This window comes from Malus sylvestris, chromosome 5, assembly GCF_916048215.2.
Source record: "Malus sylvestris chromosome 5, drMalSylv7.2, whole genome shotgun sequence".
NCBI classification, from domain to species: Eukaryota; Viridiplantae; Streptophyta; class Magnoliopsida; order Rosales; family Rosaceae; genus Malus; species Malus sylvestris.
In genome coordinates this window covers 34,735,955-34,752,591 of record NC_062264.1, presented here as the reverse complement: position 1 = coordinate 34,752,591, position 16,637 = coordinate 34,735,955, and the positions used below count along the sequence as shown (strand labels likewise).

General features: G+C 37.3%; 2 protein-coding genes across 3 annotated transcripts; both read left to right on the top strand.

Moving 5' to 3' along the window:
* The first annotated feature begins 1,194 nt into the window (after nucleotides 1-1,194).
* LOC126624007 (transcription factor JUNGBRUNNEN 1-like) lies at nucleotides 1,195-4,061 on the top strand. The gene is made up of 3 exons (XM_050293002.1): nucleotides 1,195-1,513; nucleotides 2,804-3,126; nucleotides 3,480-4,061. The coding sequence occupies exons 1-3, from the start codon at nucleotides 1,303-1,305 to the stop codon at nucleotides 3,924-3,926; spliced, it is 981 nt and encodes a 326-aa protein (XP_050148959.1). The 5' UTR covers nucleotides 1,195-1,302; the 3' UTR covers nucleotides 3,927-4,061.
* Nucleotides 4,062-9,249: 5,188 nt separating this feature from the next.
* On the top strand, nucleotides 9,250-13,382 carry LOC126620778 (elongation factor 2). 2 transcript variants are annotated; one of them, XM_050289059.1, is made up of 5 exons: nucleotides 9,250-9,361; nucleotides 9,971-10,017; nucleotides 10,114-10,201; nucleotides 10,392-12,832; nucleotides 13,066-13,382. In XM_050289059.1, exons 2-4 carry the CDS (start codon nucleotides 10,015-10,017, stop codon nucleotides 12,830-12,832), a joined length of 2,532 nt encoding a protein of 843 aa, XP_050145016.1. In that variant the 5' UTR covers nucleotides 9,250-9,361; nucleotides 9,971-10,014; the 3' UTR covers nucleotides 13,066-13,382. The 2 variants fall into 2 exon arrangements, with proteins under 2 accessions (XP_050145016.1, XP_050145015.1); XM_050289058.1 differs by lacking the exon at nucleotides 13,066-13,382 and having other exon boundaries at nucleotides 9,257-9,361; nucleotides 9,958-10,017; nucleotides 10,392-13,017.
* Nucleotides 13,383-16,637: the final 3,255 nt, after the last annotated feature.

The following is a 16,637-nucleotide window of genomic DNA, read 5'->3' as shown; positions in this document are numbered from 1 at the left end:
TCACCCAATTTGTCTTGTCCATTTAAGGAAGGGGAGTTGAGAATAAATCTTACATTGATGGGAGGATGGACATTGCATGTGCTCATAAGTAATTGACCTACTGCCCAAATTGATGGAGGAATCATATTTCTTCATGCTACCTATCAGAGCAGGTTGTCCCATGTGTGGAACCCAACAGTCACACGTGTTCCATATCACCGATTTGTGTTGTCCACATGCTAGACTAAAAAATTCGCCACATAGAGAGGGCGTGTTGATAGTAATTATATAAGGAGAGATATTGCATGTGTTACAAATAATTAACTACTTCTCATATTGCTAGTTAATTTTATAGTTGAACCTCAACTTCTTCATACATATTTTAGAAATTAAGCCACGCGACCTAGAAAATATTGTGATGCATTAACTGGAAGTCTGGAATGACAGCTGCACAAGTAGTTCATGAAGATGTAGAAATGATTTGTACCCCTCGTCTCATCAGATTATATATTTAGCAATTGTATATGAGTCTTAGTTTATGTTGCTCTCTACTTGGTTGGAAGAGCCCTCAGCCTCCACTCACATAAATAACTAAAACGATAGATATTTTCGATGAGTTCCATTACTAAAGTGATTAACCTTGTTCGGTTGCATAACTTTGTTGTGACACTAAATATACATTTTAAATTCCTTAGAATCTTGTGAAAAACAATACATCGCATCCTATTATCAGTGAATAATTTATATATAGAAAAGACTGGTAATTAGTGTAATCTCCATAAGCTTATGGTCCCAGCCTCTACAACACATAGATCCAATTTTTGCACTTCGATTACCAACAAAATGTTTTATGCCTAAAAAAGAAAAAACAGTGTAGATCGATGCATGCATGTAGCATTAATTAAGTACTACTGGCTTCAATCTATTAAATTTTTCTCTATGCCGGCTTTGTTATGATCATGCCATGATAATTTTTGTATTTCCAAATGAGGGTGAGAGGAGTGAATGCATTCACGCATATAGCACTGACTATACATTCCTCATATGAAGATTTAGTCGCAAACGGTGACCTTACAACAAAATATTGCAAGACTTCTGCCTAAGCCAGGGTCAAACTTGAAGACTTGACCCAATGAAAGCCATTTGCGATGACTTTCTTAACCTTATAAATATAAGAAAGCTAGCCCATGACTCTTCACCTTAGAACGTCGAAGCTTCAATTCCTCCACTGGGAAGGAGAGAAAAATACACAGCTGATTAACTACGGATCCATTGAGATTGAGGTAGAGCTAGATCGGGCTTGAAGAGGATCGATATATCAATATGGATAACCCATATTATAGTCCTAGCACTAAGGATGATCACCAGTATACTGATGATGAAGATGATGTTCAACTACCAGGATTTCGGTTTCACCCAACAGATGAAGAACTTGTAGACTTCTATCTTCGTCGGAAGATTCAGAAGAAACCGATCAGCTTCGAGCTCATCAAATCAATTGATATCTACAAATATGATCCTTGGGATCTTCCAAGTATGAACATAAATATGTACTTATTAATTGATTTTTGCTAAATTTCTGATTAATTTTTGCTATTTAATTTCTCTTCTCTTGTACTTTGAAAAGAAAGTAGAAGAGAAGAAGTTGGCTAGGGTTATATGCTGAACAAAAAGTGGCCTATAATATATTGGTTGCACTATCAAGGAAAACTATTTATGCTCAGCAAAAAATTTCTGTCATACTTTAGTACTATGAGGGTGATGATAGAGAGATTATCTTATTAGATTATATTTTGCACACCACATGATGTAAATGTTGATAGTTGGATTCCTTTCTTAAATCAATAAAAAAGGAATCCAACCATCAATCATCGCATTATGTAATTCGACTTTGGATATGGTCCATAGTTATGAATATTCTTTGACTAAAACCTTGTTGATTTTCAATTTTTTACTAAAGTCCCTGAAATTAATGTGATAATTTATTTATATGTATGTTATTATATTTTTTAAATTAAAAATTATAGTTGTTTATATAAAGATATTTTAAATAAAAAACCATAATTTGTGGGATTAAAAATATTAAAATATAAATTAAACTATTGTGTGTGTGTGTGTGTGTGTGCGCGTGTGCGCGTGTGTGTATATATACACGCACAAAATATTAGGCTTAATAACATTTGTAAATTTCTTCAAGTAAACTTGACATGGATACATTCTCAAATCAAAGAACAAAAAATATACCCATATAAGTTTAAAATGGATTAAAAAAAATTGAATATATTTTATATAAAAAGGGTACATTTTACATGTAAACAAATTGGTATATTTAAGAATGAGTACATTTTAAGATTAAAAATTTGAAAATATTACATGAATGGGTACATATAAGATTAAAAAATTGAAAACATTTAAAAAAAAAAAAAAGCTAATGGGTACAAACTTATTCTAATTTTTTATTTTATTATGGAAATGTTTTGAATTGAAAATTAGTTAGGAGTTTAATAAAGGTGTGAGTATTTTCTAAATCAATTATTAATTTTTATTTTAAAAATTATGTAACTGATATGTAAATTCATTATTACAATAATGCTAGTGACTTGGATCAAAATCTGAAAACTAATAAGGTTTCAATCAACGAACATTAGTAACTATGAATCAGATACTAATTATAGTCCAAAAATATGGTGACCCTAAAATTTCCAAATACTGTAAACTTAACTTTACTAAGTGCAACTAGCTAGCTCCAATTATAAATATTTTTTGTATACAAATATTAGGGTTAATTGTAATTTGTGATTAACGTCAGTATTTATGTTTGCAGAAACCGCAGGAGATAAAGAATGGTACTTCTTCTGCAAAAGAGGGAGAAAGTACAAGAACAGCTTCAGACCCAACAGAGTAACAGGTTCTGGATTTTGGAAGGCAACTGGAATCGACAAGCCGATACATTCCCACGGAGGAGAGGGCCATGCCTGCAATGGCCTAAAGAAAACATTGGTTTACTACCGTGGAAGTGCAGGCAAAGGCAGCAAAACCGATTGGATGATGCACGAGTTTCGCCTTCCTAATTCCTCCAGTTCGAATGAACAAAATAACCGAAGCTCTAACCCTAAGAATATGAATACTGATCCTCAACAAGAAGCTGTAAGTGAAAAATCTGCAGAGTTGTAATTAATTTTGACCCCTTTCATTTACAAAGTATTTAAAATTGTATGATCATGTGAGGAAACACTTTCTTTCCAGACTTGTGTTGTCAAACTGCAAATATAAACCCTAGAATTTAGGCAAGAATCAACCTGACTTAACTATATAATTACAAGTAAGTTCAAGAAATTTTGAAATTAACCTTAATCATAAACCAGTAATTAAGTCCATACACACTGTACACATGAGAAAGAGAAACCCTGAATCTAAAATAAAATTCTTTTTTTTCTTTTCCGTTTGGCCATATATAAAGGCTTATGTTTTGATGAATGTCATGGTTTCACTTGTATCAGGAAATATGGACATTGTGTCGGATATTCAAAAGAAATGTTTCATACAGAAAGTACACCCCAGATTGGAGAGATCTATCTGCAGCTAAACGTCATCCAACGGACACCGTAAACTCCAAGAAATTCGCTACTGATCGACAAGACCTTCTCGACCAATCTAACACTTATATCAGTTTCGGTGCTTCAGACATTTGCTACGAGGAGAAGCCTCTTGTGAATCATACCAACAATATAAACAGTATTATTAATGGAAGTCACCAATTGCATGCGCATGCAGTTGGGCAGTTGAGCTCCAACATGCAGCAGCCTAATTCAACACATCCATACATGGACACGTTCTCAAACTTTTCGTTTCAAGATCTTGAGAATGATCTTTTGAATGAAAATTGGGATGAGCTTAGATCAGTCGTACAACAGCTTGCTTTTGATCCGACGCCATTTCCTGTATAAATGAATTCATTCGAACGCAGTTTGTAAGTGTACTAGTAGGAGTTCATCTTTGGTTAATTAGTGTTAACTACTTTTGTTTTCCTTTTGACCTCGTCACCCGTAGACAGTTTAAACAATTTAGGAGTTCATGTTATATGGTGCTTTATATATTTTCTAATTCATTTTTTTTTTTTGTTCTTTGTCTACAAAATTTGAATTCTAAATATTTTATATATTTATAATCTAGTGCACATGCCATCAGGGGCTCATGATGAGAAGAAAAAAAAAATGTTATCCTTTCTCAGGGGGGCTGCGGCAAATAAAATGAGCCTGGTTGTTTTCATGTCGCTTGAAAACTCGACATTGAAAAACCCTTTTATGTTTGTTTATCCCATATAACATATATAAACATGCAAGAGCTTAATTTAAGGCTTAAGTAGGGCGGAATTAGAAACTTAAATTATGAGGTATTCAATTTAAGTAGCTTATACATAAGTGAGGGGGACATGCTCATGCTGGTCTCTAAATGGCTCCGTCATTAAGTTAAAAATCTTATTTTAAGTTCAACATCGAACATCGTAATCTAAAAATAAAATAAAAAATTTCAACATCGAACAAATTCAAACCTTACCAATTTAAGCTCACGAGTCATGAATGAATTGTACAAATTTAAAGTTTCACACATTAATTTCTTTGTGATGATTCATTTAACCAAGGCACAGTCGTGCTACCATATGAAAATATTCACAATACAAAACGTGTTGCGTATTTTCATGTGCAACAGTGCATCACCATATGAAAGTATTCACACAAACTATAACATATGTATTCTGTCTATGATTCATCACTTAAGGAATGAAGTTTACATACATGTATTATGATTTGAATGAACTCATAACACTACGTCAAACTCTAACTTAATGATATCGTCACATCGACTGGTGATTGTATTTGAATGTGAACCTTCCCCTCTTTGGAGTTTTGAATATATTCTTGCCCCCGTTGAAAATAGATGAATTTAATGATTCAATCATACAATTAGAGTTCCTTATACTAATTTTATGTAAGTTTCAAGTCGTGTTGTCATATTGTGTCGGAAGTTTGATGGAATTCAATTTGTAGAAAGGAGAAAGACGGGGGAATGCAAAGAAATTAAGAAATAAAATAGCAATATTCTTCATTCATGCCGTGTTCAGATGAACATAGGAGTTTTATAAATATGCAAAATGATGGCTAGTGTATCGTGGGTCTAATGGATTTAACATTAGTAGCGGACCTAATAAAAACTAGTAATATATAGTGGCCCAAATGATCCTAACAATCTCATCCCCTTAAGATAAGGTATGTCCTAATGTCGTATCCAGCAACACCATTATGAACAACCTGATCCGCACAGAAATTCAGTATGTCATAATTTGGAGAGAAAGTCTTATCTTCGAACAAGTGCCTTGTGCTCCCAAGTCCACACTTGAGATTTGACAATAATGTAGCACCAACGTATGCTAGATGAATTTCTTTGGTCAAGTACGTATGCTAGATGAATGACCATAGTAAGTTGTAGTCATGCGCATCATATAAGGATGAGCAACTTGTGCATGATTAACAAATGTGGAAGCCATCAAATTTGCTCCAACAGCTTCCCTTTCGTGATCAGATCGAATATAGTCTAGAATTTCTGCTATTACATCGCGCAAAACTGCTTTGCATGATGTCAGTCTTCATCGCACAAAGTGACGTTGCGCAAAGGCCTTTTGCACGACGTTTTCTGTTTAGCGTTGCGCAAACATACTTTGCGCGACGAAATTTGCTACATCAAGCAAGTTGCCGTCGCGCAAACATGTTTTTGTACTAGTGTTACTTTAGCCAATCTCACTGCAATTGTTGTCCCAATTAAGAGGAACATTGGTTGCCAAAGGAGTAAAGCGAAGAGCCGCACTCTCCCCCACAACTCCGAAATACTTTTTGGTATACAACTCTAAAAATTTTATGAAGTTTTAAACCACTACAAAGTTCAATAATTTCTTTTGAGATCAGCAAATAGAGGAGATTCGGAGACTTCTTCCAACAAAAGCCATGGATTATTAGACACCAATGAGATTTTCTCCTAGAACAGGAGCTAGTTATTCAAGTACAACCGATAGAATCATAGAACACATGACATTAGCCTGCATATATTTTTGGAAAGCCTTTGTTTGTCATATTATCATTGGTATTTTCATCAATCGAACATGCATGTATTAATACGCTAACCGCCAGTAAGGTTTTTTTTTTTTTTTTTTTTGTGACAAAAAGTTTAGGGGATGTGAGGCTATGCCATCCTAGAATCAGGGCAGTACCACGAGCTGTTTTGAGGACTTACAGAGTAGATCTTAGCCTATATTTTTTTTTATTTTTACAAATCGTCTATCAAGAGGATTGCCGGCACCCGGCAGTAAGCTTTTGAACATTACCTTTAGTGTGTTTTTGGTCTAGTATTTAGGATATCTTTTGGTATTTCATCCCCTTGAAACAGAGGATTTTTACAAATAATGGCCGCTTGATAAGATGTAACTTGTAAGGACTTCTACTTTTCTTCTAACGGTCATATGCAAATCACCTTTTACTCTTCTAGAATGCCTTTTCTATGTTTCTATTTGGTTATAATTTCAAAAGAAAATGCAATCATACTACTGCATGCGTTTATTTGAAAAGAAAAAAGGTCCATTCAATACCTTATGACAAGGGAAGTAATTATCATAGGTAGGTTTTTATGTAGACTTTAGATTAGCAATATACTATATTAGTAAAATATGATAATCATTTTGTCCTAATTCAAATGCTGGCGAATTCACGAGTAATCCTAATGTGGGTGGATTTGGTCAAGGAGATTCAGGAATAGTACACTTCGAGATCCATTACGTGCCCAAAGTCTTTTGCTCTTCCTTGTTGGCTACTGTTGTTTTATCGTTCTGTCTGCCCCCAATAATTAATTCTTGCTGACCACGCCTTATAGGAATCATCAAATCAATAGCAATAAGTCTTGTTTGAAGAGGCGAACATCTTGAAATAATACCAGGAGCAGGAGACTCAATTAATCGAAATTCAGAAGATGAAATTTCACGATGTAGTGAAAATTTAAATATAATTTATATGTTTGTTCGCAAATATTCTTATTTATTTTGTAGACCACACGTGTAAACTATCTTAAAATACAAGTAGGTTCCACTTTTATTAGAAAGACAATTTAGATATAATCTACAAAATGGTCTCCTACATTTTTCATTCCCACTTCCCACTTTAATTAAGGTGGAACAGAGTGTCAAACAAAGTTTCCTGTCGTTGAGTTTGATAAGAGTCATCTATTATTATCCTAAATATCATGCATCGAAAAGGAAATGAGGATATATATATATCTTTCTCTCTCGCCCAAGCAATAATCAGTTAGTAGATTAATAAAGTGTTTTATATTTTATTTTTTTTGGGCATCATTTGAGGATTTTTTTTTTTTTAATTTTATGATAAGGTACGATATTTATTAAACATCTTAGAATTCGTACAAACTGAGGATAATGTGCATAATGGGTCTCGATAAAAACATTATCGGGGCTTTCAACCCAATTTAAGGAAAAGAGCGTCCCACACAACTAAGATTACAATCTAATGATATCATCACATCAATCCGTGATTGTATTTGAATGTGAACCTTCCTTTTTAGAGCTTTGAATATCTTTTGAAAGTAGATGAATTCAATAATTCAATCACACAATTAGAGTTTCTTAATACTAATTTTGTGTAAATTTCAAGTTGTGTTGTCATATTGTGTCAACAGTTTGATGCAAAGAAATTAAGAAATAAACTGGCAATATTCTTCATTCAAGCGTTATTCACCCTGGTAAGCCTAATTGTGGCTCAAAGGATCCTAACCATCCCGCCGCCTTAAGATAAGGTATGTCTTAATGTCGTATCCAAGCAACACCAAAATAAACAACTTGATCCACACATAAATTTAGCATGTCATACTTTGGAGAGAAAGGCTTATCTTCGAACAGGTGCCTTGTGCTCCCGAGTCCACCCTTCTTGATATTTGACAATAATATAGCACCAACGTATGCCAGATGAGTATGTTCTTTGGTCAAGTACGTATGCTAGATGAATGACCATATAGTAAGTTGCAGCCATGCTCATCATATAAGGATGACCAACTTGTGCATGATTAACAAATGTGGAAGCCATCAAATTTGCTCCAACAGCTTCCCTTTCATGATCAGATAGAATAGTCTTGAACCCATTTCGAAGAAAGGAGAAAGATAGGGAAATGCAAAGAAATTAAAAGATAAAATAGTAATATTCTTCGTTCATACCATGTACAGATGAATATTGGAGTTTAAATACATAGAATGATAGTTAGGGTTTAGTGGGCCTAATTCATGCTCTATTCTTATGAATGTAGGAGTTTAAATACATAAAAGAATAGTTAGGGTTTAGCGGGCCTAATGGTTTTGCATTAGTACTGTGCCTAATTCATGCTCTATTCAGATGAACATATAGTGGGTGTTAACGCTCAAATTTGGAAGGTTAACAAAGACCAGAGTGGTTGGCCCTTGGTGGGCTTGTGGTAGATTCAATAAGAACTTAACAACAAAGATCAAGTGGTTCACCCCTTAAAATTGAGTTACGTCCCCTCAATTCTTTAGTTGACATGTGGTAACAAAGAGACGTTCGTCTAGATTTACTTGCATGTTTTCTTAGGCCGAAGTGTGCCGAGCTCCTTGCTCCGCCTTGGGGTTTGAGGAAAATCATGTCCAAGCGCTTGGTTTGACAATCTTTATGTCCCTTTATAGGCTTCTGCTCTTACTGATGGCCAACACGTGGCCTGGAGTTGGTGTTCGAGTAGGCTTACTCTTGAGACTTCATGCTATAAAATTGTCAATATGCCAACTTGCTCTAGCGGCCAGAAAATACTTTATGAAGAGGTGCTTGGCTTCCTTTTTGGCATGCAAATCAGACTGATGAGCGGTTCTTTGTGGTGCTCAATGTTTCCATTTCTAATTTCCTTGGACCTTGGCCTTCCTTTCATTATTTGGGCTTAGGCCTTCCTTTCATTATTTGGGCCTAGGCCTTCCTTCCCTTCTTTGGGCTCTGGTCTGAGCTTTTATTGGGTCTCTCTCAAGCCTGAACTATTTTAGGAATAGAAAAAGACCCTGCATTAACAGTGGCATAGGACAAAACTCGATTCTCAATCTGAAGAATTCATTGGACGTTGGTCTTCCATCATCCAAAACAAAACCACAGGCCCATTTACAAAACCTAAGCCCAGCCCAGTTCATTGCAAAACCCTAGACTTCACAACCGCATATACCCTTCAGTCACACTTTATGCTCTCTCAAACCCTCCCTTCCTTTTGTATATAAAGGAGAGGTCTAACATTCGAGCTCCATTTTTTTTCGCCTGCCGCCTCTCTCGCATCTTGTCACCTGGTTCGCTCTTTCTCTCTCTCTATCTGGAATATTTAGATCTGAAATTTCCCAGCGTTTACTTGCTTTGAAGAAATGACCATGCTCGTATACTTCAATTGATTGAGTTTCTGTTCATTTTTTCGATTTTTCTTGCTCAAGATCTGTAACTATATAGCGAAATTAGTATAGTATTCGATTGTTATGTCTTGGAATTGATTGGATTGAGTTTTTTTTATTTTTTCCTTCTTTGTTACTGTTTATAGCTTGTTTCGATGAAAAAAGTGCTTTTGAGCTTTGTTAGGACGAAAAAGTGCTTTTGGGGTTTTTTGGTTATATAACTCGTTTGATATTTAGATGAATATCGTATGGATTTACTTGCTCAATCACATAGCAGATTTAAACGGATAACTTTTATGTTTTCTTGCATAAACTTGTATGTATTGTATTTATCGAAATTCTTGCATAAAAAATCATTTTACAAGCATCAAGAATCTGAGAAATTACTTTCATAATATTCTTTGAATTTCAATTAGATGATGTGTAATTTTGTGAGTATCTGATTAATGGGATCTTGTTATTTGTTCTTGTTTATTTGTCTAATTACCTTGTTTTAACAGTTCTTGTTGGCAGGTATTAAAAATATTTTTGGAGGTGACATTTGAAGAAGAGACAAGATGGTACGATGCTCGTTTTGCTATTTTGGTTCAGTGGGTTGCTAAAATTCTTCATTGTTTGCATATTCTTAATTGAGAGACAATTTTTTGTATGTGCAGGTGAAGTTCACAGCTGAGGAGCTCCGTAGGATTATGGACTACAAACACAACATTCGTAATATGTCTGTTATTGCGCACGTCGACCATGGTTTGTATTATATTGCACGTATTTTACACACTTAATGTCAATTAGATTTAGAACTGATATTCTACGCAAATTAATTTTTTCTTGATGATGTCCATTGTAATTTGCAGGATGTTTGATTTTCTTGCTTCTTGTTATGTTGTATCTGTGGCTACGTGACAAAACAATAATGCTAAATTTTGTATCCTCGCAGGGAAGTCAACTCTTACCGACTCCCTTGTCGCTGCAGCTGGCATCATTGCACAGGAAGTTGCCGGTGATGTCCGTATGACGGATACCCGTGCAGATGAAGCTGAGCGTGGTATCACAATCAAATCTACCGGTATCTCTTTGTACTATGAGATGACTGATGAGTCTTTGTCGAGGTTCAAGGGAGAGAGAAACGGAAATGAGTACCTCATCAATCTCATTGATTCCCCCGGGCACGTTGACTTTTCATCTGAGGTCACAGCTGCTCTGCGTATTACTGATGGTGCACTTGTGGTGGTGGATTGTATTGAGGGTGTGTGTGTCCAGACTGAGACTGTGCTCCGTCAAGCCTTGGGAGAGAGGATCAGGCCTGTTTTGACCGTTAACAAGATGGACAGGTGCTTCCTTGAGCTCCAGGTCGATGGAGAAGAGGCTTACCAGACATTCCAAAGAGTTATTGAAAATGCCAATGTCATTATGGCTACATATGAAGATCCACTTCTTGGTGATGTCCAGGTGTACCCAGAGAAAGGAACCGTTGCCTTTTCAGCTGGTTTGCACGGTTGGGCTTTCACTCTGACCAACTTTGCTAAGATGTATGCTTCCAAGTTTGGAGTTGATGAGTCAAAGATGATGGAAAGGCTCTGGGGTGAGAACTTCTTTGACCCAGCTACCAAGAAATGGACCAGCAAGAACACTGGAACTGCTACTTGCAAGCGTGGTTTTGTTCAGTTCTGTTATGAGCCCATCAAGCAGATCATCAAAACCTGCATGAATGATCAGAAGGATAAGTTGTGGCCCATGTTGACAAAGCTTGGTGTCACCATGAAGAGTGATGAGAAGGACCTGATGGGGAAGGCGTTGATGAAGCGTGTTATGCAGACCTGGCTACCAGCTAGCACTGCTCTATTGGAAATGATGATCTTTCACCTTCCATCTCCCTCCACGGCTCAAAGGTACCGTGTTGAGAATTTGTACGAGGGTCCCCTTGATGATCAATATGCCAATGCCATCAGGAATTGTGACCCCGAAGGACCTCTTATGCTTTATGTGTCTAAGATGATTCCTGCTTCTGATAAGGGTAGATTCTTTGCCTTTGGCCGTGTCTTTGCTGGTAAAGTTCAGACAGGTTTGAAGGTTAGAATCATGGGTCCAAATTTTGTTCCTGGAGAAAAGAAGGATTTGTATGTCAAGAACGTACAGAGGACGGTTATTTGGATGGGAAAGAGACAAGAAACTGTTGAGGATGTTCCTTGTGGTAACACTGTTGCTTTGGTCGGTTTGGATCAGTTTATCACCAAGAATGCTACTTTAACAAATGAGAAGGAAGTAGATGCTCACCCTATTCGTGCTATGAAGTTCTCTGTTTCACCTGTCGTGCGTGTTGCTGTCCAGTGCAAGGTCGCATCTGACCTTCCCAAACTTGTTGAAGGTCTCAAACGTTTGGCCAAGTCTGATCCTATGGTTGTCTGCTCCATTGAGGAGTCTGGAGAGCACATTATTGCTGGTGCTGGTGAACTGCATCTTGAGATATGTTTGAAGGATCTGCAAGATGATTTTATGGGTGGTGCCGAGATTATAAAGTCTGACCCTGTTGTGTCCTTCCGTGAGACTGTCCTTGATAAGTCCTGCCGTACAGTGATGAGCAAGTCCCCAAACAAGCATAATCGTCTGTACATGGAAGCAAGGCCCCTTGAGGAAGGTCTTCCCGAGGCTATTGATGAAGGTCGCATTGGCCCAAGAGATGATCCCAAGATTCGTTCCAAGATCTTGGCTGAGGAGTTTGGTTGGGACAAGGATCTTGCTAAGAAAATCTGGTGTTTTGGTCCCGAGACGACTGGTCCTAACATGGTGGTCGACATGTGTAAGGGAGTTCAGTACCTTAATGAAATCAAGGATTCTGTTGTTGCTGGGTTCCAGTGGGCCTCAAAGGAAGGTGCATTGGCTGAAGAAAACATGAGAGGTATTTGCTTTGAAGTCTGTGATGTGGTTCTTCATGCTGATGCTATCCACAGAGGGGGTGGTCAGGTCATTCCAACCGCTCGAAGGGTCATCTATGCCTCTCAGCTTACAGCCAAGCCAAGGCTTCTCGAACCAGTTTATCTCGTTGAAATTCAAGCTCCAGAGGGGGCTCTTGGCGGTATCTACAGTGTTCTGAATCAGAAACGTGGGCACGTGTTTGAGGAGATGCAAAGGCCTGGAACTCCACTCTACAACATCAAGGCATACCTCCCTGTCGTTGAGTCCTTTGGATTCTCTGGTCAACTGAGGGCTGCAACTTCTGGGCAGGCTTTCCCGCAATGTGTGTTTGATCATTGGGAGATGATGTCGTCCGATCCATTGGAAGCGGGATCCCAGGCTGCAGCACTTGTTACCGACATCCGTAAGAGGAAGGGATTGAAGGAGCAGATGACCCCGCTATCCGAGTTCGAGGACAAGCTTTGAGTAATATTACGTCGTTGATGCACTGCGTTAATTTTTGGTTTCCATTTGAATCGTTTTTGTTTAATGCTGTTACACTGTTGTTGTAGTCAGCATCTGTGCTACTACTAGTTAAATGTTTTGTGCCTGCTCAGAACAGAGACCTACACATTCTGTTTTTACTTTGTCTTATGGACCAATTTCTGCCATTTTTGCTACGTGCCATTTTTTAACTAACCATACTTTTTGTTTACTAGTTTGCTTTGTCCCTGCTGCGTGATGTTGGGCGTAATCCGCGACCGGTTCGAACTGGGAAGAACAGCAACAGCTCCTTCTTGCATTCCTTCATGTCAACCATATTCGCAAGGCGTGCGTAAAAGAGAGAGAGATTCTTATTGTGTTTCTCACTATAACCGTCTCGCATACTATTTCGGTCTTATGTGAATCTTACATGATTTCGTAATTTTGTGGGTCGCACATCCAGTGAGAGAGTCGTTATAAAAATTAGAATAAGACAATGTATGTAATAATACCATTTGTATTTTCCGGGAAAACAACAAAATCTTTCCAAAGAGTTCTACGGAATGCTGCTCAAATACTGATGAGCAACGATGTTTATGGTTCCTCTTCCCTTAGTAAGAAGTCTTACGAAATTGTTTCATGATAAATTATTATGGAACTCATTATTTTAAGAGTCAAACATAAAATCTTACTTACAATTGAAGAAAAATATTCCTATACTGTGGTGCTAATAACTTTTTTCACTAATTTTTGTTTGATTAATTAATAAAACTTTGGTGAAAACCAAGTTTGGAGTTGGGGTGTATAAAGAGCGAACTTTGGGTGATTATGCAACTGTGGATTAGGTTGGTTGGCAAAGGTCGTGTCGCCGTCTCTTTGCACCCAAAAGGTTGGTTGGCAAAGGTCGTGTCGCCATCTCTTTGCACCCAAATTCGAATTTTTTTATTTATTAAAATAATTTAAGTTTTAATCTCTAGAATAATTATATATTGCTGTTAAAAAGGTCCGTGTGGATTTTGTTGGGCCTACAAAATACTATAAAGTAAAAAAAATGAAGCCCAACCCAAGAAACGAAAACCCTATCCTTATATAGCACTCACACCCTCCTACGGAACCTACACATTTCTCTCTCAGTCCCATACGCACCTCTAGTCTGCTGAGAGTCACTCCTCTCTCTCTATCTCTCTCCAGCTCTCGATTCTTCAGGTTCGTTCGTATGTCTTATACTATTCGAACCAATCGATTCCTTTGATTTAATCGCTCGGATTATTCTCTTGATTTCTTGATTATCGTCGCGTTAATCATGCATATTTTGTTGTGCTAGGATAGCACCAAACCCGTTGGAACCAACTCAAGCTAACCCACAGGAAATTTTATCAAATAAAAATGCAAGAACAAAATATAAAAGAACACCAAGATTTTAACGAGGTTCCTCAACAGTCAGTGTAACTGGAGTACGTCCTCGGAGCAGTAGGAGCTCACCCAATAATCCACTATCAACCAAATGAGAGTTTACAAAGTGTTGGCAATCTCACAACCCAAAACCCCAATACATCCAATAACTCTCACTCACCAAAGAAACAAATAGAGAGGGAAATATAGTGAATAATTTCCTCTCTATACAAAGCTCAAAGTTAATACACAAATACAACTTTGATTGAGTGAGTACCAACAAAGAAAGAAAATCACATTTCTTTCTTCTCTTCAAAATGGGGCTTCAGCACCTTTGTTTTTGCTCTATTTTTCTGCTACGTTTTTTTTTTCTCTCTTATGGCTTCATTACTACTCTTCATCAAAAGTAGCAATTACTTCTACTTCAAAAACTCATCCGTGACTTCCCACATAGACCAAGAAAACTTTAGACAAATTCCCTTTTCTTTTCCCCAAAACAAGGAAGAGACATAATTATTTTGTCTTTTTTTCCTTTTTGATTTGTTTAATCAAAAGTTGGCCACTTGGCCACATACTCCAACAATCTCCACCTTGGCCAAGTTCCGAAAAAACGCCATGATAAGCCAACCAACACAATTAACACACAACATCACTCCCAAACACTAGCAAGAGAACAACTCATGCCGAGCCAAATGCTCCAAAACTCCTATTGCTCAACGCCTTCTTTATATAGGCAAAATGTGAGCCAAGTTCAAGCAATGAACAAACTTGGCTACACCAACAACCTTAGTCAACATATCATCGGGGTTGTCTTTAGTTGGAATCTTCTGGAGAATGATTTCCCCTTCACCAACAATTTCACGAACAAAGTGATAACGTACATCTATGTGCTTGGTCCTCGCATGATGAACCTGATACTTAGCCAAATAAATGGCACTCTGACTATCATAATGTACCTCCACCTGCTTCTGATCAACCCCCAAATCTCTAATCAGCCCATGTATCCAAATGGCCTCCTTTATAGCTTCAGCAACTGCCATATATTCAGCCTCTGTAGTAGACAAAGCAATAGACGACTGCAAAATGGACCTCCAACAAACTGGCCTTTTAGCCATAGTAAACACATAGCCTGTAGTAGATTTCCTTCCATCCAGATCACCTGCATAATCTGAATCAACATAACCAACTGCAAAATGACCAATACCAGAGTCATCCCTCTCAAAGCATAAACCAACATCTCGAGTACCATGGAGATATCTCAATATCCACTTAGCTGCTTGCCAGTGCTCTTTACCTGGATTATGCATATATCGACTCACCATGCCAACTGCATGAGCAATATCCGGTCTAGAGCATACTATTGCATACATCAAACTACCAACCAAATTTGCATATGGTATATTTTTCATTTGCAGCTTCTCTTTATCAGTTTTAGGACATTGTAGAGAACTCAATTTAAAATGAGGAGCCAAAGGGGTACTAACCGGTTTGGTTGAATCATGAACTCCAAACTTCCGAATCAACTTCTCAAGGTATTGTCTTTGATTCAAACTGACCAAACCCTTCTCTCTCTCTCTAGTGATCTCCATGCCAAGGATCTTCTTTGCTTCACCAAGATCCTTCATCTCAAACTCATTCTTCATTTGTTTCTTCAATTTTTCAATCTCTTCAACATTCTTTGAGGCAATCAACATATCATCAACATATATCAACAAATAAATGAAAGACCCATCTTGCAACTTCTTGAAGTACACACAATGATCATATTGACTTCTAGAATAATTTTGGCATCTCATAAATTTATCAAACCTCAAATACCATTGCCTTGGAGATTGCTTCAAGCCATAAAGCGATTTCTTCAATTTGCAAAACAAATTTTCCTTCCCTTTCACTATATACCCATCCGGTTGACACATATAGATCTCTTCATTCAAATCACCATGTAGGAAAGCCGTCTTCACATCAAGTTGCACAAGCTCAAGATCATATTGTGCAACAAGAGCTAACATAATGCGAATTGAGGAGTGTTTCACAACCGGAGAAAAGATTTCATTGTAGTCAATGCCCTCCTTTTGTGCATACCCTTTAGCAACTAATCTTGCTTTGAATCTCACATTGCTTTTCTCATCAGCATCTTCCTTCTTGGCATACACCCATTTGCAACCAATAGCTTTCTTGCCCTTAGGCAATTTAGCTAACTCCCAAGTCTTGTTCTTCAAGAGAGAATTCATCTCATCACCCATGGCATTGCACCACCTATTCTTCTCCTCACTCTCAATAGCTTCCTCAAAATTGGATGGAATCTCTTCAGTGATAATAGGAAGAGCAAAAGCAACATAATCACTATACCGAGCTGGCTTGGTAATTTGTCTATTTCCTCTGTTCTTGGCAATGGACTCTTGAGGTGAAACTTGCT